Below are 23,379 nucleotides of genomic sequence, written 5' to 3'. Positions count from 1 at the left end.
TGTCCCGAGAGCGTCATGTGTTGGTCACAGGGACTGCAGTCTGTATGCGTTTATACGTGAGGATCTCCCTCCCCCAGGAAAGCAGCGGGGCTGCAGTCTCATTCGATCTCCTCTTTACTGTGGATGCCACTGTCACCATCACAGCCACTGGGAGGAGCACACAACTTTAACCCCCTGTGTGCTAAGGGAAAGGGTGGGGGCATTCAGGGCTATAAAACTAGCTATGTACACAGAACATTCTAGGGAGAAAGCCACCCCAAGCACACGCGGGCACAGTGGGAATTGGAGTCTGGAGCTCAGTGGGGGACCGTGTGTGGCAGGCAGGTGTATGCACGTGAGGACATGCAGGGGAAGGGCTCGGGAGGTGGCAGAAACATTGCTGGGGCCACCTGCAGGCTTCAAGCAGCTTGGTTGGATGGCCAACCTCTGGGTCCTCCCAGGTTCCTCGGCTTTAGGGGTGAGCCCAAGGTGAGAAACCCCTGCCTCCTAACTTTGACCTTAAACTCAGAGTGGAGGAAGAGACTGTAGGACCAGGTCCCCAACCAAGGGTCCCCTCCCACTACGCCAGATGTGGCGGGTACCTGGCCCCTTCCTAACACTGACACCAGACCAGGGCCAGGGTACCGGCACGGGCCAAGGGAATAAGGCAAGCAGGGGTGTCCACTTGGAAGGCCAGGGCTGTGGAAGGCAGTGAGGGGGACCTAGGACCCCCAGCAGAGAAGTGGCAGCTCTGGGCTCAGAAAGGAAGAATGCCATGGAAACGTATCTCTGGGACACCCTATCAGGGTGGAGACATCCCCCAATCCTCAGGCACTGCCCACAGAGACTGGACCCAGGGAGATCACCTAGGAGTCTCCATAGGGACAGAGATTGGCACTTAGGGGCCACCACAGACCGGTCGCCGCGGTGATTTCCACAGAGACAAGAAGCTGGTCATCAGGGAGAGCCTCCCGCAACCTGGGGTGGGGACAGGGAGGGTCACCATGGTGGCCGGCTCCAGAGACAGCAGTCCATCCTCTTGGGTGCAGATGAGTGGGGTGGCCTCTAGCTGACACGGTACGTGGACGTGTTCTTAGGCTCCGTGCTGGGCACACACCAATCACCGGCCTCCTGGATGGTCTGGTAGTGGCGCCAGGCTGACTTGTTGTAGACGGGCAGGCGTTCCACCGAGTCCGTGGACAGGGCCTGAAGGGCATCAGGGTCAGCCTCTCCTGCTTCCCTGTGCCTTGCCCACTCCTCGGCAGACCAGCCCTGCCCCGGTACGCTCTGGTGGCCACTCATTGTGGCCCACATGTTAGCCCAGCCAAGTGCCAGACACTGGCTGAGATGACTAACCCAGAAAGACCCATGAAAGGGTCTGTCCCTTCTGTGGCTTGCTCCTGCCCATTCAATAAGGCTGCTCACTTAAAGGTCAGGGAGGGATAGGAAGGAGGCTAGGCTCTGTGACCCTGAACAAGGTCACCAGCTCTGGGCCTCAGTCTCCCCCTGAGCTGAATCAGGAGTTCTCTGTGGTTCCCCCCTTTCCTTCTGAGTCTAGCAAGTCAACGGTTCCCAGAACAGGGTCTTACTCATGCAAACCACAGACTCCCTGAAATTGCCTGCCAACTTAGAAGTGCCTGGTGGCTGGGAACTATAGCTTTGCTCTGATTCTCAGTCTGGAATCAGAAAAAGACTGGAGGGATGGAAAAGAAACCTAATAACAGGCCCGACCTATCAGCAAACTCCCCCAGCCAGACTCTGCAGGCAGGGGCCCTCACCTTGAGATAGATGACAGCATCAGTCCCAAAGCCCTCCATGGAGAAAAGCTGCAGGTCCCCCTGGAAGTACTTGGCATAGAGGCGGGAAATGGGGAGCCCATACCCGAAGCCAGCCTGTAAGGGGGTGAGAAGGGAGCGTGATGAGACACTGGCCCTGGGCTTCCTGGAACTGCAGGGACTGATGTGCTGAGTGAGAAGGGCCAGGCTGGGGTCGTGCAGGGGGACTCCCAGAACTGGGGTGGGGAGGGGACATGAGAAAGGGACAGCTCTGAGGCAAGATGGGGACTGTGGGATAAAGGAAATCGGTCTGGCAGAGGGAAGAAGGCTGCGGAGCATGGGGCAGGTGGGGAGCAGTAAGCAGGGCAGGGAGGGGGGCTCGGGACTGGTAGCCAGGGGTCTGGGCAGGTCACGGGGCACCGCTTTGTCTCAATTTCCCACACCCAGCTCCGCCTACTCTGCTGGCGATGGACAGGGAGGTGTTGGTGAGCTGAACAACTCCAAGAGAGAGGTAGTTACTTGTGGAGAGAGAGAGGGGAAGGGAGAGTTGAGGAACAGTGACAGACAGACACCCACAGATAGGTAGGTAGGTACAGGCTGGGGAGAGACAGGAGGAGCAGGGAGGCCCAGACGCAGACTCACACACGGCCACACAAGGACGGAGGGACCATGGGAGGTAGGGAAGCGAGAGATGGGCAAGAGTGACAATTTGATAAGGAGACCAGAAGACCAACAGGCATTCTTCAGGAGGCCAGTGCGGGGAACCAGAGTGAAGCCATCTCACCAGTGGGGTTCCCCCGGTGCCAAGCTGAGGCGTGGGGGCCGTGGAGTACATGTAGCTGAAGAGTCGCTCAATCTTCCTCAAGGGAACACCCCCACCTTGGTCACTCATCTGGGGGACATGGGACATGTCAGGGTGTCTCCAGACCTCAGTTTTCTCCACACCCCACCCCTGATCTTCTCAGATCTTCCTCACCCCCACGGGCTTCCCTTAGCCCATCTCCCGGCAGGAGGGAAGTCTCCACACCACTGCTCTCTGGCCCCCAAAGTCAAGGGTCACTTACTTTGATGGAAAGATCTTCCTCGCCCAAGGCCACCATGACCTTGAGAGGTGGGAGAGTGAGGCTGGATTCATGGCTTTCCACAGTCGCTCGCATGGCATTCTGTGGTGGAAAAGGGGTAAGACACAGTGAGAGCAACCTAGACCTCACCACTCCCGCCCCCCACAAAGGACCATCCCCCAGCCTCCTCACCTTGAAGAGTTCAAAAAGCATGTGGTAGAGGTGGGAGGGGACATAGACCATGTGAATTGGCTGTTTGGAGTTGGATGCTGCCAGGGAAGTCCAAACCAAAGATCAGGAAATTGTCAAGAGGTCACCATTCAGCATTCATTCACCAGCATCCAGCACCCAGCACTCAACCACCATCCATTGTCCATCCATCGTCCATCCATCTGCTCATTCGTTCATCCATCTATCCAGCCATTCAGTGTCCATTCATCCATCTATCTCTCCGTATAATATCCATCCATTATACAGTATCTGTCCGTCCGTCCAGCCATCCATCCATTCATCAATCATATCCATTCAATATCTATTCGTTCCTCTATCTACCCATTCAATGTCCATCCAACCATCCAATTGTCCCTCAATCTATGCATCTGTTCAAACATCTATCTTTCCCATCTATCCATTCATTCAAAGTACAGATCCATCCTTCCATTCATCCACTGTTTATCTACCCATCTATCCATCATTCATCCACCCAAATAATGTCTGTCTATCCTAAATGTAGCCTACTAGCATTCACCTTGATACCAGAATCCCCTGTAGAGCTTTTTCACCCAGGGGAGAGGGGAGGGGGCTGCCCAGGTGATTTTGACACGAGCACGCTACTTCCCAAGAATCACTCTATCCTGGAGAGTTTTCTTGGTTTTAGAGACTGAGTGTCTCTTCCTGGTGCCTGGCACAGAGCTTTGTATGTAGCAGAAGCTCAATAAATGTGCAGTGGATCAATGAATGAAGGAAACTCAGGCCCTGTGCTGGGCAGTGGAGACATAAAGTTGAATAAAATTCAATCCTACCCTCTCAGAAATTCAAGTCTAGACAGAGAAACGCACAACTGACTTTCACATTAGGTGCTGTACCCAGAGCTGTGTGCTAGGCCCTGGGCTTGACCCCAGGGATCCTGAAGTAAAGCGGCCTGTCTCTGCCCTTTGGTTTCTGCCAAGTAATTCAAACAGTGCAATGTAGAGGTACGCTTGGGGCAGGCGATGCCTAACTCTTCCTGGGAGGTCCGGGAAGGCTTTTCAGAGGAGGTGGACTTGAACCGGGTCTTAAGGAAAGACTAGGATGTGGTGGGCAGTGCGACTTCCAGGCACAGAGGCATGAACACCTCAGGTTTCTGGCCCACAGGCCAGGGTGGCTGAGGATCAGGTGGGTGGAGGGGAGGGTAGAGGCCCTGATCCTCCTCACTCCTCCACCTTCAAGGTATTTATCCAGTTCACCCCCTTCTTTTCCTCTCTGCTGCCTTCCCTTCCCCTTGCCTGAATCCGCAATGACCTCCTAACTGGTCTTCCTGTGTCCTCTCCTGCCTCCTCCAACCTCTAAATATCTTTTTTTTTCTTTAATATTTATTTGATTGCACTGGGTCTTAGTTGTGGCAGGTGGGCTCCTTAGTTGCAGCTCACCGGCTCCTTAGTTGTGGCATGTGAACTCTTAGTTGCGGCATGCATGTGGGATCTAGTTCCCTGACCAGGGATCGAACCTGGGCCCCCTGCATTGGGAGCACGGAGTCTTAACCATTGCGCCACCAGGGAAGTCCCCTCTAAATATCTTTAGAATATTACTCAGATCCTGTCATCACCGTGCTTCAAACCTCCAGTGGCTTTCTGCTGCTCTCAAAATCCCAGCTCCTGTCTGTGGTCCACTGGCCCTGCATGCCTAGCCTCTCTCCCACCCATCACCCCTTTAATCTCCTAACCCCACCACACTGGTCCTTCTGGTCCTCGACTACCCCATCCAAAGTAGGACTCTTGTAGCCATCCTCTTGTATCCGTTATTCCCTTTCTTCTTTTAGTAATAGATGCCTCTCTCCCCCAAAGTTTTGACTAGCACATGGCTACCCAGCTAGAGACTAAATTCCCAGCCTCCCTTGGCAGCTGGGAGACTTAGGAAAGTGCTATGTTCAGCTCTTGGGCCCTGCCTTCCACATCCTCTTTCCCCTTCTCCAGGCTGGAACTAAGACATGAGGGTGGGTGGCCAGCTTTAACCATTCTACCCTAGGGGCTGGGGAGAGGGAAATCTCTCTCTCAAATTAAACCAGTTTTTGGATTTTGGGAAGACAGCCAAACTGATATCCCATCTAATACACTGCTCCTATCCATCTCTGTCATGTTACCCCATTGTGTTTCCTTCCTGTCACTTATCATGACCTGAAATTATCTTGTTTGTTATTTGTTCATTGGTTAAAGGTCCCATTTCCCAACCTCCCCAGTACGGAGAATGTAAGCTCCGTGGGAACAGGGACCTTGCCTGTTGTGTTTACTGCTTAATAAATATTTACCAGATAAATTAATAATAATAATAATAATACAATAATAGCTCTGCTTCTCCCTCATCCAGGTAACAGTTCATTTCCTGAGTCCCACCTCACTTTCCTCGTCCATGTGCCCAGCCCTTAGACAGACAGACAGGCAGACACACAGCCTCACTCCCTCACCATTGATCTCCTGGATCTCCAGGTCAGGTGAGGCCATGTAATACTTGTCACACAGGAGCTTGGCCATGTCGTAGGCATCTGAGAGAAGAGAGGGGTCATCAGGGAATGGGGTGACCTCCCCCCAGCAGGCAGTCCTCTTGGCACCAACACTGGGCTTCACCAACACTGAACCCATGGGGACGTGGCCCCCACCCACTGGGGAATGGGTCACTGTCTGGCCAGGTAAGATTGGGGGGTCACTGGGGCTCCTCTGTGGGCCAGGCATGGTGGGGACAGCTCACCTTTCACCACCTCAGAGACGCTGCAGTTGGGGTCGATGCTGCCGATGTGCTTGGGGTGGGCTGGGTTGGTGCTGCCGTCAAAGATCAGGGCTGCGGGTGGGAAGGGAGGGCGCGGTTAGCGGGGCCACACAACCCCAGCGCTCCCTCTTCCCCCCCCCCCCCCGTTCTCCAGCGCTCCACCCCTACTTCTAACACTTCTGACCCTAACGCTGCACCCCCTCCCCACCCTCCTACCCTCTCTCCCCTGACCCCCGGCCCCTCCAACCCTGGCTCAGGCCAGTCTTGGACCTTTGTAGGCCTGAAGCATTCTTCTCAGAAGTTTCATCCCCATACATTCTACATTATATTTATTCTTCTCTTTTGCTATACATTTAAAAATAACTTTTACCTTCTTGTGTAATTAATGACTGGCTACGATTTCTCAACAATCATCGTTAATACTCCTGGAGTAAGAAACACTGGACAACAACCTGTGTCCTAACATAACAAGACTTTTATGAATACCACATAAAGAGGCGACACAGTGTTGCATTCTGTAAACATCTGAACAGTGAATGGCCCTGCGCCCGCTCACTGTGCTGGTTGATGAGCATGCGGATGGAGATGCGGCTGAGGTAGAAGCGGTCCAGGAAGTACTGGATGTTCTGGTTGGAGACGGGGTCGTCGCCGTAGGCGTCCTTGTACTCCAGCACGCCCTGCGCCATGGTGGGCACCACGTCATTGTGGCGGTTCCGGATGGTGACCAGGGCGTCGCTGAACCTGCGATGGGGGTAGATGTTGGCCCTCACCTCGCCCCAGCCCTGGGACACCCTCAGACTCTGCCCGCTTCTCTCCACGGTGCCTTCACCCACTCGACTCTCCCCAGCCCACTCCTCCGGAAGCCCGCCCCAAATCTCCCACTGCCTGCCTGACAGCCTGGGAGCTCCACAGGGGCAGGGCCTGGGTCCCCCTGTCAGACTCAGGGCACACCAAGGATCGGGGGCTGTCTGCCCCCTCAGACTGGAGACCCCTGAGGGTGGGGGCATTTCCTTCATCCTGCTGGCATTTCTGCCCCCGGGGCTGTGGCCCACACCTGCCCTCCCACCCCCAGCCAAGGCCTCACTCACTGGCTCAGGGTCCGATGGTCCTCAGGGTCCTTGTCCAGGAACTCCATGATGTCCAGGAGACTCTGGACATACCTGTGTGCGGGAGGGGGCGGGGGACGTCTCAACCCCAGGCCGGGCCCCGGCACACCCGACTCTGCTGACCCTACTTCCGTCCTGTGCCTCCAGTGGGCACCGCCCAGAGCTGGGCCACGTGGGTTCACAAGCTGCGTCAAAAATGCTCTCACTCTGCTCCCTCCGTACGTGAGTCTCCCCAACGATGCCGCGAGTTATGCAAGAAAGTCTCTAATTTGTTGGTACCTAGAGCGCCTTTGCTTGATATCCTAGAATAGCAGTCCTCAAAGGGAGTTGGTAACCACCCTACCCACAGGTCTCCAGGATTAGGAGACTGAGGCCCAGACCGGGGAGGAGGCCTTGCCCGAGACCAGCAGTGAGAGCAGGCTGGGGCAAGGCACTTAGCTCCCCAGGGCCCGTCGTGGAAGCAGATCTTAGTGTTTGTCCCGCAGGGTTGTTGCCGCATCCCACGGGCACAGGTGGCAGAGTGGCCAGCCCAGAGCTCTCACAGAGCAGGGGTTCAGGGAGGAAGACGACAGCCTCATACTCCCGACTCCAGGCACCAGGAGCTGTGCAATCTCCTAGGGAACTGGATTTTAAATGGTGGGTGGGAAGGACTCGGGGTGGGGTGGGCATGCCCAGCTCTGACACTGGGTGGGGCTGGAGCCCACGGAGAGCCTGAAGGGACCCGGGATGCCCAGATGGTGCCAACCTGGAGCCACTGTGCCCCCGCCCCTACTGCGAGGCAGGACGCCACTGCTTCCCTGCTAACACCTCAGCCTGCAACAGCCCATTGTCCTGGGGAAGGCAGAGAGCTGAGCCTCTCTCTGGCAGAAACACTTCCAGCCGGCAGGAAGGAGGGGCCACCGAGAGCTCTGAGGGGGGGGAGGGCCCCCGGGGCCTAACAGTCTCTCCAGAAGAGGCCCCCACCACAGTCAGAAGCATTCCCAGGTACACAGTGCTTTGACCTTGACAGGTAAGAACGGCAGTAATTAGCCCCGTTTCACAGTCTCCTCAACTGAGGCCTGAAGCAGTTCCACAGCTGGGAGGTAGCATAGTGAAGACCGGCCTCCAGCGCTCCTGCCACTATACACTGCTGTCTGCTCAAAATGCTCAGCCCATGGGGCCTGCGGTTCCCTCTGCCTGGAATGCCCTGCTCCCTTCACCCACTAACTGCTACTCTCCCCTCTCTTGCTTAACCCAGTAGAGAAGAGGGTAAAAGAGCTAGCTTTGAAGCTGGCTCTGCCGAGTTCCAGGCTGGTTTTTTCCACTTGGAGCTGCGTGGCTCTGGGTAAGTCATGGAACCTCTCTGGGCCTGAGTTTCCTCATTAGAAAAGGGAGGGTTTTGTACCTACTGCTATCACGGCTTTTTGGTGAGAATTAAACGTGATAATTAACACAGCGCCTAGCAAACAGTGAGCACTCTCTAAATGTTTGCTCTTGTTTCGAACAGTGGTTCAGACACTGTCCACAGCTGAGTGCACCCTCTGAGTCCCCAGGTGGCACATGACACACACCTCCTGGTTGTACTGGGCGAAGACTCTGAATCACGCCATGTTTGAATCTGTCACGCTCTGGACAGCCACTGATGGCAGGACTGGGGCCGTCCTTGCCCCGCTGCTCCTGCCTGCCCTCCCCACCCTGGGCCCAGCACAACGCCTGGCAAGAGGTGGCAGAGTCACTGGTAGGGGGAGCCGAGAGGGCAGAGGAGATCAGCTCCCCCTCAGTGCCCCCTCACTGTCCCCACAGCCCCGGCAGACAGTCAGAGCGGCCCTCCTTCAGCCTCACCTCGGGCTCCCTGGAGAATAAGAACAGACGACACTTACCCAGTGACCGTTAGAGCTCAGAGTCTACACAGGGTCTCTCATCTCCCAGCAGCCTTCGTGAGCATGTGGCATTTCCCCCCTTTTTCAGACAAGGAAACCAGCTCAGAGAGGGCAGGTAATATGCGCCAGGCCACACAGTAAGCATTTGCACTGGGATTCCAACCCAGGTCTGTCTGATGCCAAGTCTACACCACATGGCCAAGTGCTCACTGTCTACACCGGTCCTAACAGTGATGCTGATGGTGAAGGCGGCCCAGCATTTACTGGCGCCGGCCTTGTGCCAGGGCTCTGCTCTGTGTTCCCCTACTTTAACCTCCACAATGACCCTGTGACGGGGGGTGAGGGTGCTACCGCTAGACCCATTTTACAGATGAGGAAGTTAACATGCAGAGCTGGGATCCTCTCTCACAGGCCTGTGTTACTCCAAGTCCCTCATTCCTTGACCATACCCAGGAGAAAGCTTCGTGCTCATGTGATTCTTAGAGGGAGGGGGGATTTGGGAGGAGGACCTGCAAGTATGCAATGGTGGGGACAGGCAGAGAGAGGAGAGGGAGGAGACCAGCTGAGGGGTGGGGGCCCTGGAACCCCTTCCCAAGACCCTGGAGGCAAGCAGAGAGAGCTAGGGGCCCCTGACCAGCTTGGCCAGGAGCGGGGGCAAGGGTAGGATGAGAGCTCTCGCTGCTGGCCCCGCCCCTCTGTGGCTGCTTAATGAACCATAGAGGGCGCTGTCACGTGGCCAGTGAAGCAGAACAAAGGGCACCAGCCTGGACTGGCAATGAGCAGCTCCCGCCCGAAGGGCTCTGGGGAGAGCTGCAGCCTCAGGCCTCAGTCTCCTGACTGTGAAGCAGGGTTTAGAATCCCTACCTGCCTCTCTCGCAGGGCCATTCCTTCAGGGGAGTTGTCCTGAGTGTGCTCTTGGAAGGAAGAGGAGAGGATGACAAAGATTGTCCCAGGGGAACCTTGACCCTGGCCTGAAGCCCCCCAAGGGCCTGGCAGACCAGACCTCACCCTTGGGCCAGATCTTGGTCCTAAAAAGGGAAAGACGCTGGGGAGGCAGTGATGCTGGCTCCTGGGCTGCCCACCCCCGAGGGCCAGAGAAAGAGCTGGGCTTAGACACAGGCGGTCTGGACCAGTGGTGCAATGACAGATGCGCAACCTGCCCTGGGCCTGGCAGAGCAGGCAGTGGGGCCAATGTGACGCCCTAGGGAAGGCCTGGCCTGCCGACCTCAACAGTAAGCAAGGCCGCCCAGGACTTCCTGGGTGAGATCTGGAGCTTCCTTCCCCTCCCCTCCACCGAGGTAATGTGGAAGCCCCAAACCCTGCCTTCTGGGGCTTTCTAGCCATTCCAGAGCCCTGGATTTAGGAGGTGGGAGGAGTGGAATACAGGGAGAGGAGGGAGCGAGACAGCGTGCGTGCGTGTGTGTGTGTGTGTGTGTGCGCGCGCGCGTGGGTGTCGGAATGAGTGCCCGGCAGCTGGGGAGGAGGCGTGTGCAGCCTTGCGTGGGGGCAGAGGAGTGGTAACCAAGTGTGAGTCTGGGCGCCTGCGGGTGTGTGTGCACCATGTACTAGTGTTCACAGCCGCTGGGGACCAGGGGTGTGAACAAGGCAAAGGCCCTGTGAGGAGGGGAGAGGGGGCAGACGTGTCCTCCATCTATCTGGAAGCTGCTTGTGGAGGGGTGGTGGGCACGGCCCTGAGCCAGGCCAACCTGGGTCCCATTGCTGGCGGTGCCACTCAGGTTCCCGCGTGTGAAGTGGGCTTCGTAGCAGCAGGCACGGATTAGAGGAGATGATGCTGGTGCCCGGTCTCCGCTCTGATTACATAAGTGGTGGCTGAGGGATTCAATGGCAGGGTTTGGCCCTGGGTGCCCGGAACCTGTGAGGTGGTCATTCTTTTCAAGGACAAGGACTGGGTTTGGGGTCTACATACCTTGCTGATGCAAGGGAAGTTCATAAGAAGGTGCTGGTGATACCCCCTGCCACCCCCTTCCTTACACCCCTGCAAAGGCTCTACTGGTGACAGGAGTGACTCGCTGTCATTTGATTCTAGTCTGCAACTATCACTCCACCCTCCATTTTCTCGAAGTACATCCCCACCGACTCCACGCCCTTCCTCAGGCTGTCTTTCTCTCCTGAGAGGAGGCAAGGTTACCGCTCTGTGCCCCCACAATACTAGCCATCAAACAATCTCTGTAAAGAAAATCTACTTTCCCACTGACTTGCTCTGTGAGCTTAGAAATCTCTGACTCCTGGTCACTGTCCCAGAGTGCGGTTCTCTCCTTTCCTTTCAAGAACGCAGCCTCCAGATCACACAGCCTGGGCTGGAATCCCAGTGGAATACCACTTATTACCTGAACGAGCTCAGACAAGTTTCTTAATCTCTCTGAACCTCAGTTTCCTCATCTACAAAATGGGGATAATAACAAGGCCTACTTCATCAGGTTGTTGTGAAGTTAAATGAATTAATACGTGGACACGCTTAGAACAGCTCCTGATGGCCAGCAGGCCCTCCAAGCAGGTCTGCTTCTGTCATCGTCATCATTATTATTACTACACTGTGAAGAGAACCTCTGCCACAGCACATCATCTTTGTCCTGGAGGTGCTGTTGCCAGAAGCTCGCAGACATCACGCACGCTTAGAGAGTTCCGTGTACTTTCACATCCAGCAGTGGCACCTGACCCTTAGAAACAGAACGGATCCCCATTTTACAGATGAGGAAGCCGAGGCTCAGAGGGGCCGTGGGGTTGGCCAAACATTAAGTGTCTAGCAAGCAGCAAAGCCAAGCCTCAGAGTCAGGCATGCCGGCACCACACCCAGGGCTTTCCTCTACCTTCCAGTCACTTCCAAAACAAGTTCCCACAACACCAAGTCTGTCCGGTTGAAATAATACATCAGGTTTGTTTAGAGCCAGGAATTCTCCACTTGCCCACAGTGATTCCTGCCTGGAACCTTTCCCCAGCTGAATAGAAACTCCATTAGCTGTTGCCACAGATTAACTATTACCTCTGCTCCTACTGATAGCAGGTGCACAGGGCTTGTCCATTTCCAAAGGGGAGGTTTTGCTCCTCACTCATCAGACTCTGAGGCTAGTGGGCCTCTTGCCAGGCTCTCTGATAGGTCGTCCCCCTCCTCTCCTGCAAACTCTACCCACCTCCACCGCCTCCATCATCCAAGCTGGCAAGGGGGTTCCCCTGGATAGGGAGGTCTGCCCTCTCTCACAGGCAGCCGCCTCAGAGAGTCCTTCCTTCCCTCAGACCACAGTCTCTCTTGCTGCAGCTGGTGCCCATTCTCTGGAAACAATCTCAGCAGGCGGTCTCTTCAGTGCGTCAGCACACTCTAGCGATACCTTGGCCTGCTCCCCTCTAAGCGAGTCATCCACTGCGAAGTATTCCCTTTTGTCTAACTTCACTCCCTCCTGCTGTTGCTGGACATTACTTCCCAGCTTTGAGGGAAGAATAACGTCAGGCCAAGCCCCCCACACGTGTAACTGAGTTTCAGGAAGGGACTCTGTGGGCCTCGGGGGCATCACGGGCAGTTCAGCAGCTCCCTGCCCTCCCTCCCCACATCCCCTGACTCTTCTAGGAACACGGTGTCCAGGGAGGGGCCTGAGAAGCCTCGTCCTGGAGTCAGGGACCAGCTGGAGAGGCGGTCAGGGCACTCAGCTGGACAGAGCTGGAGGAGGGCTGGGCAGAACAGATGGTACCTTCTGTCCCTCCCCATGCCTTCCGCACTGCCTGATGGCAGGAAATGCCGGTTGGCTCAGAGGTCTCGGACCTCTAAGGGACAGGGCCCAGCGAGGGGTGACCTTGTTGGGCTACATGCAAATCAGGCTCTGCCCTCTGTCCCCCCATCCACCTTCACCGCTTGCACTAACAGCACTGTATCCACAAAGTGAGCGCTCAGATGCCCTAGCCGGGCCCTCTCCGGCCTCTGCACCTTTGCACAAGCAGTTCCTTTGGCCTGGAATGCCCTTCCCTCCCTTCTAGGTCAGGGTTCAGTTAGGCACCCTGTAAGGCCCAGTGACACGTCACCTCCTCTCTGCGTCCATTTCAACTTCCGCACAACTTTCTGATTCAACTGAAATTCACTGTGCATAGATCGTGTGCCTGGTCCTTCCTTACCTTATCCTCATTTAATTAGGGTAAGTCATGCATATGCATATTCATGCATAGAAAAAAGCTGGAAGGGCATCAATAAAGGGCACTTACGAAACCTTAACAGTGTTTGGTTAAGGGGTGGAGGGTAGTGGTTGGCATTCCCTTTTATCTACTTTTCTGTGTTCTCCAAATGTCAAAGTGAACATGTCATACTTCTGCAACGAGGGGAAAAAACCCAATCAATGTTATTTTAAAATAATACTTTGCTTTTAATTTAAATAAAACTAACTTTTCAGCAGCTTACTGCTCCTGCCACTATGTAGCTCTTAGTTTGCCCTCTTCTACTCTCCCCGTGAGATCACAGGCTCCCTGAGGGCAGCTGCTGCTACTGTTTCTTTAACCTAACACGGCACTGGGCTCGAAGTAGGTGTGGTTGTCTCGAATCCAAAAGGAAACCACAGCCATACCACACCTGCCACAGCCAGAAGCAAGGGCAAAAGATTTCTGCACACATGCCACTGAAGATCAACCATGATTACGCATTTACATACCCAGTTACAGAGCAAATTCTTTTTCCTTCTTCATGTGACTGGCCTCTGGCTAATGTCATTCAGTTACTTATCCCTGGACAGAATTTTTGAGTAAACTTTACTGAGGATTTCTCTCTGCTACTGCTGCTCTGTGCAATAAACTTTTGGTCTTTGCCCGTCCAAAACTCTTTGGAGTTGGTACTGTGCCATCTTTGTGTCTATTCGAGTGTTTTCCAACATCCAAAACACGCTGACTTGTTTGGATTATATAATTTGAAGACTAGCTTCTTCCTGTTTCTGCTTCCCACAAAGTTGCTTCAGGTAAATACTATCCAACAGGTGCTAGATTTTCAGGACCAGGGATGGTGGCAAATGCTGACATTAGCCTGATTTGGGTTTTTGGCTGTGAAAATGATGATTTCCTAGGCGGATCCTGTGTTTCCAGAGAATGGAGGGTGGTGAGTACAGGGCTGTCCCATAGACATGGAGGCTATGAGCTTGATCTGAGTCCCTGCTCTGGCCTGGGATTCCCACTTGACCCTAGGAACTCCCCTACCTCTCGGAGTCCCTGTGTCTCTCCTCTTTCCCCACCTCCCTCAAGGTTCCTGGGAGCAGGGGGCATCTGACAATGGGGTGGGAGGTGCGGGGACCTATTCAGGGGTCTCACCAGCTCTGTACCAGCTGCACCGAGGGTGTGCTCAGCACCCGGTCGGGAAGCAGGTTGATCTCTTTCATGATGTTGGCCAGGCGCACAGGCAACTCCTGCCTGAGGAAGGTGAATGAGGTTTTCTCACAGGCATTGCTGGACCCTGGTGGGAGAGGGAAGGGTGAGCTCACAGAGTTACAAAGCACTGGAGCCAGAGGACATCTTGGGGGGGGCGGGGTCAGGTCACTAAATCCTTCATTTCCTGAGGGTTCAGAAGAGAAGAGATGGAGGCATGGGACAAGGAGCCTTTCCTGACCCCTGCACTGACCGCCACACCACCCAGCCTAACCCTTAGGGAGGTTGCATCCTCTCCCCACCCCCAGCTGAACCCTGCTTGCCTTTAACCACAGGGAGAAGGGCCACCCTGGGCCCACTGGGAGCTGCCTCCAGCCCAAGTTATCTCACTTCTTCTCCTTCTTTCCTTCCTAGTAGACACTCACTTTGGGGGGGTTGATCCAGGTGGGCAGAAGGGCCTGGGAAATCCATCCCTACCTTGGGATGAGCTCCCCCTGGCTGAGGGGAGCTATGCTCGGACCACCACAGCTGCAGGGTCCCGGCGTCATCTCTGGCCCAGCTGGTCTTTATGCCCATTGTAGAGCTGCCCCTACGTTAATGCCCGCCCACCTGTGAGGTAGACAGGGCCTGAGAACCGGGGCCCAAATACTCTGATCCTTGGTCTGGCTTGAAAATGAAGAGGGAGCAGAGGACTGAATGAGGCCATGGTCTAGAGTCAGGAGACCTGGGTTCTAAGTCCAGGTTCTGCTTTTAACTGTCATCCAGTGCATGTCACCATCCTTCTGAAGGTCTATTTCCCTCACTGAACTCCAAGTGGGGGACCAAACTCTACTGTGGGCCCCTCCCTGCTGTGACAGTTCTGTTAACTGTGGTCCAGTCTGGACCGGACAGATGCTGGGGGCTGGGAGTGGGCTCAGGAGGCTTTCCTACATGGGGGGAGCTCAAACAGGGAGGGGGGCAGGCGGACAAGCCTTGGGGAACAGGTGCCCTGTGTCCTGGCTGCCACCTCCCCGCCCTGTCCCATCAGTGACAAAGCTGTAACCTAAGCCAGGCTCTGCCTCCTTGACTCTTGAGAGACCTGGGCAACCCCTCCTAATCCCCAGCTGGCACCGTAGAAATTCCGTGTGAACAGACAGGGTCCACACAATGCCTCTTTCAGTCCCCACGTTGGCACAGCCTTGCCACCCCCAGAACACTGATGGTAGGCGACCCTGGCCCAGGAACCCAGGGGGCAGCCAAGGATGGGTACAAGCTACCTAACTCCATCTCATGGTGCCCCGGACCCCTGCCCAGCTGGGGGAAGACGGCCAGGCCACAGCAGATTTGATCTGCAAGTGTCCTTGCCCTCTAGGACAGCTGGGGGCCAGCTCCTTCAGAGGGCGGAGGTGTACCGGCCAGGGCCTCTCTCCTGTTGACTCATCTGAAAGAGCCCCCTCCCCCAACCGACCCCTCCACGTCCACCCCTGCGCAGGTCTCCTTCCAGATGGCTACACCTCCCAGGGCTGCCTTGTCACTCCCACCAGCATCCTCCTCATTTCCTCTCTGACTTTCACTTTTAGAATCGCCAGGACAACCCCCAGTAACCCTTTAGTGCCTGGTTACACCCTCCTGCTCCAACATCACCGCCTCACTGCCCCTTCCTCTCCAAGACCCCTCACAAAGCCCGGGAAGACATCTTGGACCCTTCCTTCTCAGTGCCCCCCCTTCCCGCTAACAGCTCAGTCTCTTCAGTCACGGTGCCCTTAACCCTTTCAAGCCCGGCGGCCGGCCCCTTCCTCCCCGTTAACACTTTCCTGTCTGGACCCCTGCAAGCAAACCTTCCATGTCACTCGGCCTCCCTTACCCTCCGTGTTAATCCTTCATGGCCAGGACTCCTTCACTCCACCCCCACCCCCCGCGGGCCCTCGCTGCCAGCCGCCTCCTGCCCACTCGTACCGAAGTCCAGAAACTGCTTCATGGAGAGCGGGGACGGGGAGAACTTGCTGAAGTGCTCGATGTACTTGGGCGCCCCTGCCAGGGACGCATTCTTCAGCAGCGCGCGGACCCAGCGCATGGCGGCGGCGGCCGCGCCTCCGGCTCGGGCTCCGGTCCCCGCGCGGGCAGCGCTGGCGCTCCGTTCGGCCCAGGCGGGCCCAGCGTCGCAGCAGCCGCCTACTCCCCACCCCTGCCCTGGCGGGGCTCCGAATCCCGGCCAATCGGCTCGTCGCGGAGCCCCGACGTTGCCAATGGCGGCTCACAAACAACTCCCAGAGAGCCAGTAGCCTCTCGCCCCGGCACGTGGCTGCCCCTGGGCCCGCCCCCTTAACCTGTTGTTTACCCTGAGAGGCCTGGTGTTTTCAAGAGGCCGCGCCGAGGGCCCGCCTCCCGGGCGTCACCACGCGCGTTCCTCCTCCCGGCCTAGCCCGGGTTAACCCCTGCCTCTGCTCCCCAGAGGCCTGTCATTCCCTTTCCTCTTACACTCCTTCCTTTCCCCGCTCCCTCCCTGAATCTCCTTCACTTGCCTTCCCTGAGATTGTCCGGGTAGCTTTGAACGCATTCCTTTCCTCCCAAAGGGGTCTGATTCACCTGTCCCGAATTCCACACACCTGCTCTCCCTCAGGGGTCTGGTGGGTTTCCAGTCCTGATGAGTGACTCAGACTGTGAATGTTTGCTAACTCCGGGTTCGGGATGCAAGCCCACGCTAATCCCTCACATAGACGTGCAACCCACCCACTTCCACAAATATCCAAGAGCTCAGGAAAAGGCGGCATTTTGCTTTTCCAGTTAAAAAACACCCAACCCCCTAACTAACAATGAACTTTTCAGAACACTTTTATTTTATTACTCCCTACTCATTTGACCTGAGAAAGCAACCTTTTCCGCACTGGGCTTCCTTAGAGAAAGGTCCTTGAAGGTGATTTGTGCTGGAGGCCGAGAGCACACCCTTGCCCAGCAGCCCGGCTCTCTCGTGGGAACATAGCGCGCCCTCTTGTGGTCGAACGCGGTAAGTCCTGTTCCCCCCACCCCTCCCACTTGCCCCTTTGAGGTGTTTTTCACTCTTCAGTCCTTGGCTGGCACTCACCACGTGCCTAATAGGTGCTAGGCTTATACGCTGGGAACGGGAAACATAGACAGGATTGGGACATGGTCTTTTCCCTTGATTATTTCATTTCTCAGTTTGAGAGCTGCATAAGTAAATAATTAAATAGTTATAACAGAATGCAATTACAGCCAATGCAAGCTATGTGCAAGGCTTCACAATGGAAGGGACTCTCTTAGCTGAATGAATAATAACCTATGTGCCAGGCACTGTTTGCATGCATCATCCCATTTAATTCTCCAGACAGCTCTACTGTGCTATTATCCCCATTTTATAGATGAGGAAAGAGGTTCAGGGATCATTTTCAACTGCAAATCTGAAGGTGTTACTTCTCTTGCTCACAGCCTTTTGATGGCTCTCCACTTCTTACTGGAGCCTTTCTAGCTCTCACATGATCTGATTTGGCTTAACTCTCCAGCCTCATCTCTCCACATTCCCCTGCTCAACTCCCAGCCATACTTATCTACTGCCTTGAACCAGCCTCCAATCTCCCTGCTGTTGCAAATGCTGTCTCTTACCCATGGATCATTCTTTCTTCTCACTTTCACCTACCCATTCTTCAGGCCCCTGACCCCCCAGGCTGGGTTATGGGCTCCTTCCAAAAGTTCCTTAGGCCTCCTGATCTAGCACTATTTTAGCTCTTATCACACCAAGTGGTAATCATCTGCTGACTCATCTGTCTCCCCAACTAGACTTTAAGCTCCACGAGGGCAGGGCTGTATTGGTCTTATTCAGCACTCTGTCTCCAGCACCAGGCACAGCACCCAGCACATTGAACGGAAAAGACGGAGAAAAAAGAAGTTGGGGTCACCGGGAAGACAGGCCACAGAGGTATCAGGGAGGACCACTGAACATCCCTCAGGCTAGCAATTAGGTCATTGACGATGTTGGTGAGTTCAGTCTTCAAGTTGCCCAGAAGAGTGTATGAAATACTATATGTAAAAAGCCAAGCCCTGTGCCTGGCACACAGTAAATAATTAATAAATAGCAGCTATTACTATTATTATCAAAATTAAAGTAACAAGGAAAAGGCCATGACCTCTGAGGCTACATGTAAGTGACAGAAAGAGATTTCCCATGATTGTACCCTTAGAGCTGGACTTCCATAATGGGGCTCTGAGCTTGGATTAAATTCCTCCTGCAGAGATTGCTGAAGGGTGGTAATGGGAGTGGTGTGGTGTGGTGTATCAGTCAAGCTAGGTTAGGTGATGGGAGGTAACAAAACCCCCCAAATTCCCAAATTTCCCACTAAATGTACAACGTGGGTTGGTGGGGGGCTCTCAAGGACTCAGACTGACAAAGCTTTATCTCAACACAGGCTTCCACAGCAGCAGAGTTAGGAGAAGCAGAACTGGGAGAGTCTCACCCAGCAATTAACTGTCTCAGCCCAGAATTGATTCCCTTCCCTCTGGCAGACAACTCATTGGCCGGAATGGCCTCACATGGCCTCATCCAACCAGGAGGGCCCAGGAAATGCAATCCAGCCCTGTGACCAGAGAAGAGAATGCCCTTATGAGTTCTTTTACTGATATAAAAGCCAAGACCCTCTTCTGAAACTGTTCGGAGGTGCTGCAGCTCCAAGGAGCTCAAGAAGCTTGGCATTATAAAGGGTCCTTTTCTATAAAGTGGATATTGCTGCATCTCTGCCAGTATGTTTCTTTCATGAAAGGGTAGCTGCACCAGTCCTGAAAAATGACTACTTATTCTCACAACTGTGTGTGTGAGACAGACGGTGTGTTCTTATCCAAACAGGTGCTCACAGGAGGTGGGGGGCTGGGCCTGTGAAGCTGGCCAGAGGGATGTGGAGATCCCACTTCTTTCTTCAGCAGGAAGTGGTTGCAAAGGACTGGACCGAGCTGCACGGAACTCTGCTCAACCTGAGCTGGGCTTTGACAGCCCACACGTGTATTATTCCTGGCCCAGTGAATAACCCAGATTCTGGAAAACAAACTGAGGTCTCCGGTTACTGGTTCTGAGAGCTCTGGGTAGGGGCTGGGGTTTTCCTGGAGGAATTGGACATTTCACTGTCAATCAGTGACAGATCGCAGCACAGAAAGTGAGGGGGTGGGCTCTGGTAGAGAGTGGGGAGGGCAGACAGCTGGCACAGGAAGGCAGACACGTCAGGAGGAGACCGAGACAGCGGCTGGGTCTGAGGGCTGAGTAGCTCAACTGAAGATCTGCCTCTAGGCTTCTCTGGGTAGTAATTTCCGGCCTTCTTTCTTGCCAAAGGTCACCGCCTTAGGGACAATTAACAGAAGGACCTGTGCCACAATTTAGGACAACCTTAGCGCAGAGGAGGCAGCGGAGAGCTTGACCCAGTGCTGTGGCTGTGGACTCGGGACAGAAGCACGTCTGGAGGAGCTGCCGCAGACTAGGGCTCCAGGTACTCCTGCCCAGAGGCTAGGACATGGATACTATGACCTTTCAGGTTTTCCGGGCTTGGGTCACTGGTCCACCTTCTGATTGACTCATCATGGTGCCTAGGGCTGGCTGTGGGGAAACCGAGGCAGTAAAGCAGGTTCTTGTCTGAATTTAGCCACCAGATGAGGGCTCTCGGCTCTCCACCCGTGCACCCAGCCTCGCTCCACCACTACCCGGGACTACCTGCTTCTACAGCAGAGTAGCTTCCTGCCTCTTCCAGACCCTGCACACCACCACCTCTTCCCCAGGCCCGGCGCACTGTCCACCAAGAAGCCATTTGGATTCCATCCAGTCTACTCAGGTCTTTTCTCTCATCTCATGTTCTGGATCTCAGTTATGTGACCATGACCATCCCTTAGACTGGGACACCCCTGAGAACAGGAGCAGGTATCTCCGCCATAGAGTTTCACCCTCCCAACCTCTAAGAGCCCCTGCACCTGGCTTTGTCCACCTGGGGGTCAGCTAGGTAGCATGATCCGTCGGACTGAATGGCGTTGGTGAGGCATGGGGGTGGATGGAGGCAGATGCAGCGTGTACGAACTGGGAGCTCTTTACTGGCTGCCGTGAGAAGCCTATGTACAAAGAAGGCACGAGGAGGGGGAGGGAGCTCCCCTGCTACAGTACCATGGAAGTGGGGAGGGGTTGGGGAGGGGGCCTGCCAATAGGCAGGGGTCAGGAGAGGTTTTCTGGAACCAGCCTCAACTTCTAGAATGGGCCGCAGGGGAGAAGGCAGAGCTAACCTGGCTCTGAAAGCCAAGGGCAGCCAAGAGCTCCACTTCTAGGTCTCCAGCCCATGGTCAGTGGGGGCAGAGTGGGGTCTGGCTGATGTGGCATGATGGGGCTCCCTCCCTGTTCTACATTCAAGTGTCGCTCCCTCTGTGATCTTGTGGGGGTCCCTCCAGGCCAGGATGGTAATGTGGGTGAAAAGTGGTATCTGCTCTGTATCCTTCCAACATCTCCTTGGCCCAGGACCAGTCCCCTCTTCTGTTGAGGATTCCATCGTGCTCCCTGGGCAGTCCCAGCACAGCGTGTCCTGGCTGCCTAGCACTGTGTCCATCTTTGTTTCTTAGGGCTGAATTTCCTGCTAGTGCATGGAATGGCCATGGCTGAGGACAGAGGTTTCGCAACGATTCATGAAAGAAAGCCATCCTGGGGACCTTCCTTCTAGTTCCTTCCGCTCTTGGGTCTGAGCATGCCAGGTCCTGCGAACACCCCCTGGGACAACCTTAGGCAGGCTCCGACTCTCTGGCATGGGTACTGGGAGCTGCACCGGGGGCCTGTCAGTAGTTTTCATCTTGAGGACAGAGTCAATCCAGTGACTATGGCTCACGATGGGTCCAGTGTGAACAGAGAAGGTGTCACCACATTGGGGGCCTCTTCCTCCTGGCTCTGGTGGAGGCCCTTTGGCTTGGTTATGGCACAGGCAGAGGCTGGGACACGCATGTCCATGCACCATCTGGGGTGCACAAGCACACTCCACAAGCAGTGGGACCCATATGTGCTCATATGTGTCCAGGGCACAGGGCTGCGGTGCTCAGCAATGCAAGTTCCACGGCCCCAGCCCTCCTTCGGGGAGAAGGCCATGGCCGGACGGCACGTGCATACACTTGAAGAGGTGTGTGTGCCCGAGCCTGCTGGTGCCAGCCAAAGGCAGTAGCCCCTGTGGACTGTCGGGGCATAACTTATGATAAATAGAAGAAGGGGACACTAGGGGAGCAGGGGTGGGATCAGGGAGGATGTCAGTAGTATCGGTCCCGAGTCTGCCAGCTGGTCACCCAGTGCTTCTTGGTGGGCGGGGTGCTCCCTGGAGGTGGGTAGCGCTCCTCCTCCCGGATCCGCACCCCGTGGTACTTGGGCATGATCCGGTAATAGCGGGTCCGCTTAAAGAAGTCACACTGGAGAAGGGGAGAAGAGAAAGGCCCTTAGCATCCAGCTTTTGCGCCAGTGGGAAGATATGCCCAGCCCCTTCCTTCCCCACCCGGAGGTCCTCAAAGCCAGGACCCCTACCCAAACACAATGCCATCTCCCTGCGCTGAGACAGGGAGGGCAAGGTTCCCCATCCCAGGCCCCAGAGGAAGGAGGAGTTGAGGAAGGCAGAGAGGAGAGGGAGAGGCAGATGGAGAAAGAGGGGCAGTCGCTGAGACTGCTGACGGAATGGCTAGGAGGGGTGGTGATCTACCCTGACCACAATGTCGGGAGGGGTCAGTTTGTCACCCCAGGGGGCTCCCAAGAGGAAAAGGGCTGGTTCCCAGAAGAAGGACTCTACTAGTCCCCTCCTTCTCTAGAGGTGGGGATGGGGGTGTGGAATCACTCTGAAGTTTGTCTTGTGGCCTACAAAGATGGGGCCTAGCCTTGGCCTTGACCCTTTTCCAATCCCCAGAAAGCAGAGGGGGCACAGGGAGGGTTTTATGGTTCCCTCTTGGGGGGTCCCAAGTCCTTGAGGGGCTCAGTGGGGAGGCTGGTGAGAGCAGACACCCCGAGCTCTCCCAGGGTACGGAGGAGGCCGACAGAGCGGCCTGTTCTTTGTGGTGGTGCTGGGGACAGAGTGAAGTGCAGAGAGGGCCCATAAAGGAAGAGGAGCAGATAGGACAGTCAGAGGCCCCAGCCAGCTGGGGGCTTGGGGGAAGGGGCCCGGAGGCCGCGTTACCCAGGCGGACCAGGGGCGGGGGCTGCCCCGCTCAGTAGTCATCCGTCAGCCTCTCTGTCTCTGATGGCTGGCTCTTCATCTCCGCCTTCTGCCTCTTAGCTTCGTACAGGGCCCGAGTGCGGGCTCGCTTGAAGAAGCCGCACTGCAGAGGGGAGGAGGTGGGGAGGGGCCATCAGGGGGGGTTGGGGGGTCCTTGCCAGCAGCACTCATGAACTGGGGCTTAGGGCTGGGGAGCCCGGATGCCTGGGTCCCAGCCCCAGCTTGGTGATGTAGCAGGAGCCAGAGCTCCTGGTTCCCCTTTCTGGCTTGCAGGTCCCCCCATTAACCCAGGCAGGAGCATCCTGGGTGAGATGAGGTTGGGGCAGGGGGTGCGACTGGGAGCTGGGAAGAGGTAGGGGGGACTTGGGGGATGGGGGGTGAGATGGAAGTGAGGACTGAGATGAAGGGAGAGTTGGTGAGGGTCTGCTGGCAGGAGGTCCCAGAGTGGGCGTCCCAGTGGCGGGCTGGGTGTCCTAACCTTCCACAGCAAGAGGATGATCAGCCCCAGCAGCAGCAGTCCGGCACTCACAGCCACAAGCACCAGCCACAGCTCGATCTCGGCTGGCAGCTCCTCCACCAGGTCAGAGTCAATGTCCACGGAGAACTGGAGGGGGTGAGAAGGGGCTCAGCCTTGTATCCATGCCCTTAGGCCCAGAGCTCATCCCTGCTGTTCCAGCTGGACCCAGGACCCTGCTTTTTTTTTTTTTTTTTTTTTTTTAGTTGTACATATTTATTTATTTATTTTCAAATTTTTATTTATTTATTTATTTTAAACATCTTTATTGGACTATAATTGCTTTACAATGGTGTGTTAGTTTCTGCTGTATAACAAAGTGAATCAGCTATACATATACATATATCCCCATATCTCTTCCCTCTTGTGTCTCCCTCCCTCCCACCCTCCCTATCCCACCCCTCTAGGTGGTCACAAAGCACCGAGCTGATCTCCCTGTGCTATGCGGCTGCTTCCCACTAGCTATCTGTTTTACGTTTGGTAGTGTATATATGTCCATGCCACTCTCTCACTTTGTCCCAGCTTACCCTTCCCCCTCCCGGTGTCCTCAAGTCCATTCTCTAGTACATCTGCGCAGGACCCTGCTTTTTGATCT

The 23,379-nt window shown here is 55.4% G+C and overlaps 2 protein-coding genes across 6 annotated transcripts in view; both read right to left on the bottom strand.

Annotated features, from left to right (window-relative positions):
- Positions 1-96: 96 nt before the first annotated feature.
- On the bottom strand, positions 97-16,236 carry PDK2 (pyruvate dehydrogenase kinase 2). 2 transcript variants are annotated; one of them, XM_007176426.2, is made up of 11 exons: positions 16,020-16,236; positions 14,031-14,172; positions 6,862-6,933; positions 6,330-6,514; positions 5,756-5,845; positions 5,475-5,552; positions 3,008-3,084; positions 2,819-2,917; positions 2,539-2,646; positions 1,758-1,871; positions 97-1,185 (listed from the first exon to the last, which is right to left on the bottom strand). In XM_007176426.2, the coding sequence occupies exons 1-11, from the start codon at positions 16,135-16,137 to the stop codon at positions 1,045-1,047; spliced, it is 1,224 nt and encodes a 407-aa protein (XP_007176488.1). In that variant the 5' UTR covers positions 16,138-16,236; the 3' UTR covers positions 97-1,044. The 2 variants fall into 2 exon arrangements, with proteins under 2 accessions (XP_007176488.1, XP_007176489.1); XM_007176427.2 differs by lacking the exon at positions 14,031-14,172 and having other exon boundaries at positions 16,020-16,128.
- Positions 16,237-19,886: 3,650 nt separating this feature from the next.
- ITGA3 (integrin subunit alpha 3) overlaps positions 19,887-23,379 on the bottom strand; it is a 30,147-nt gene continuing 26,654 nt past the window's right edge. For 2 of the 4 annotated variants that reach the window (XM_057535918.1, XM_057535917.1), the window contains 2 exons: positions 22,749-22,874; positions 19,887-21,479 (listed from right to left, as the gene is read on the bottom strand). In XM_057535918.1, the coding sequence (XP_057391901.1) occupies positions 21,324-21,479; positions 22,749-22,874 (282 nt within the window). In that variant the 3' untranslated portion in view covers positions 19,887-21,323. Of the gene's footprint in view, positions 21,480-22,231; positions 22,374-22,748; positions 22,875-23,379 lie in introns of all 4 variants that reach the window. The other 2 variants (XM_057535919.1, XM_057535920.1) reach the window with 2 other exon arrangements.

Source organism: Balaenoptera acutorostrata, chromosome 20 (assembly GCF_949987535.1).
Source record: "Balaenoptera acutorostrata chromosome 20, mBalAcu1.1, whole genome shotgun sequence".
NCBI lineage: Eukaryota > Metazoa > Chordata > Mammalia > Artiodactyla > Balaenopteridae > Balaenoptera > Balaenoptera acutorostrata.
The sequence above is the reverse complement of the archived record's forward strand: the minus strand, read 5'-3'. Positions and strand labels throughout refer to the sequence as shown.

What these genes read in the sequence shown, in the direction of transcription:
- PDK2 (XM_007176426.2), bottom strand. Translation starts at nt 16,137, where the DNA reads ATGCGCTGGGTCCGCGCGCTGCTGAAGAATGCGTCCCTGGCAGGGGCG. An exon ending in GGAGATCCAGGAGATCAATG is followed by an intron (nt 3,085 to 5,474) that starts GTGAGGGAGTGA and finishes CTTCCCTGGCAG; the next exon opens with CATCCAACTCCAAACAGCCA. An exon ending in GCACCGGGGGAACCCCACTG is followed by an intron (nt 1,872 to 2,538) that starts GTGAGATGGCTT and finishes ACCCCCTTACAG; the next exon opens with GCTGGCTTCGGGTATGGGCT.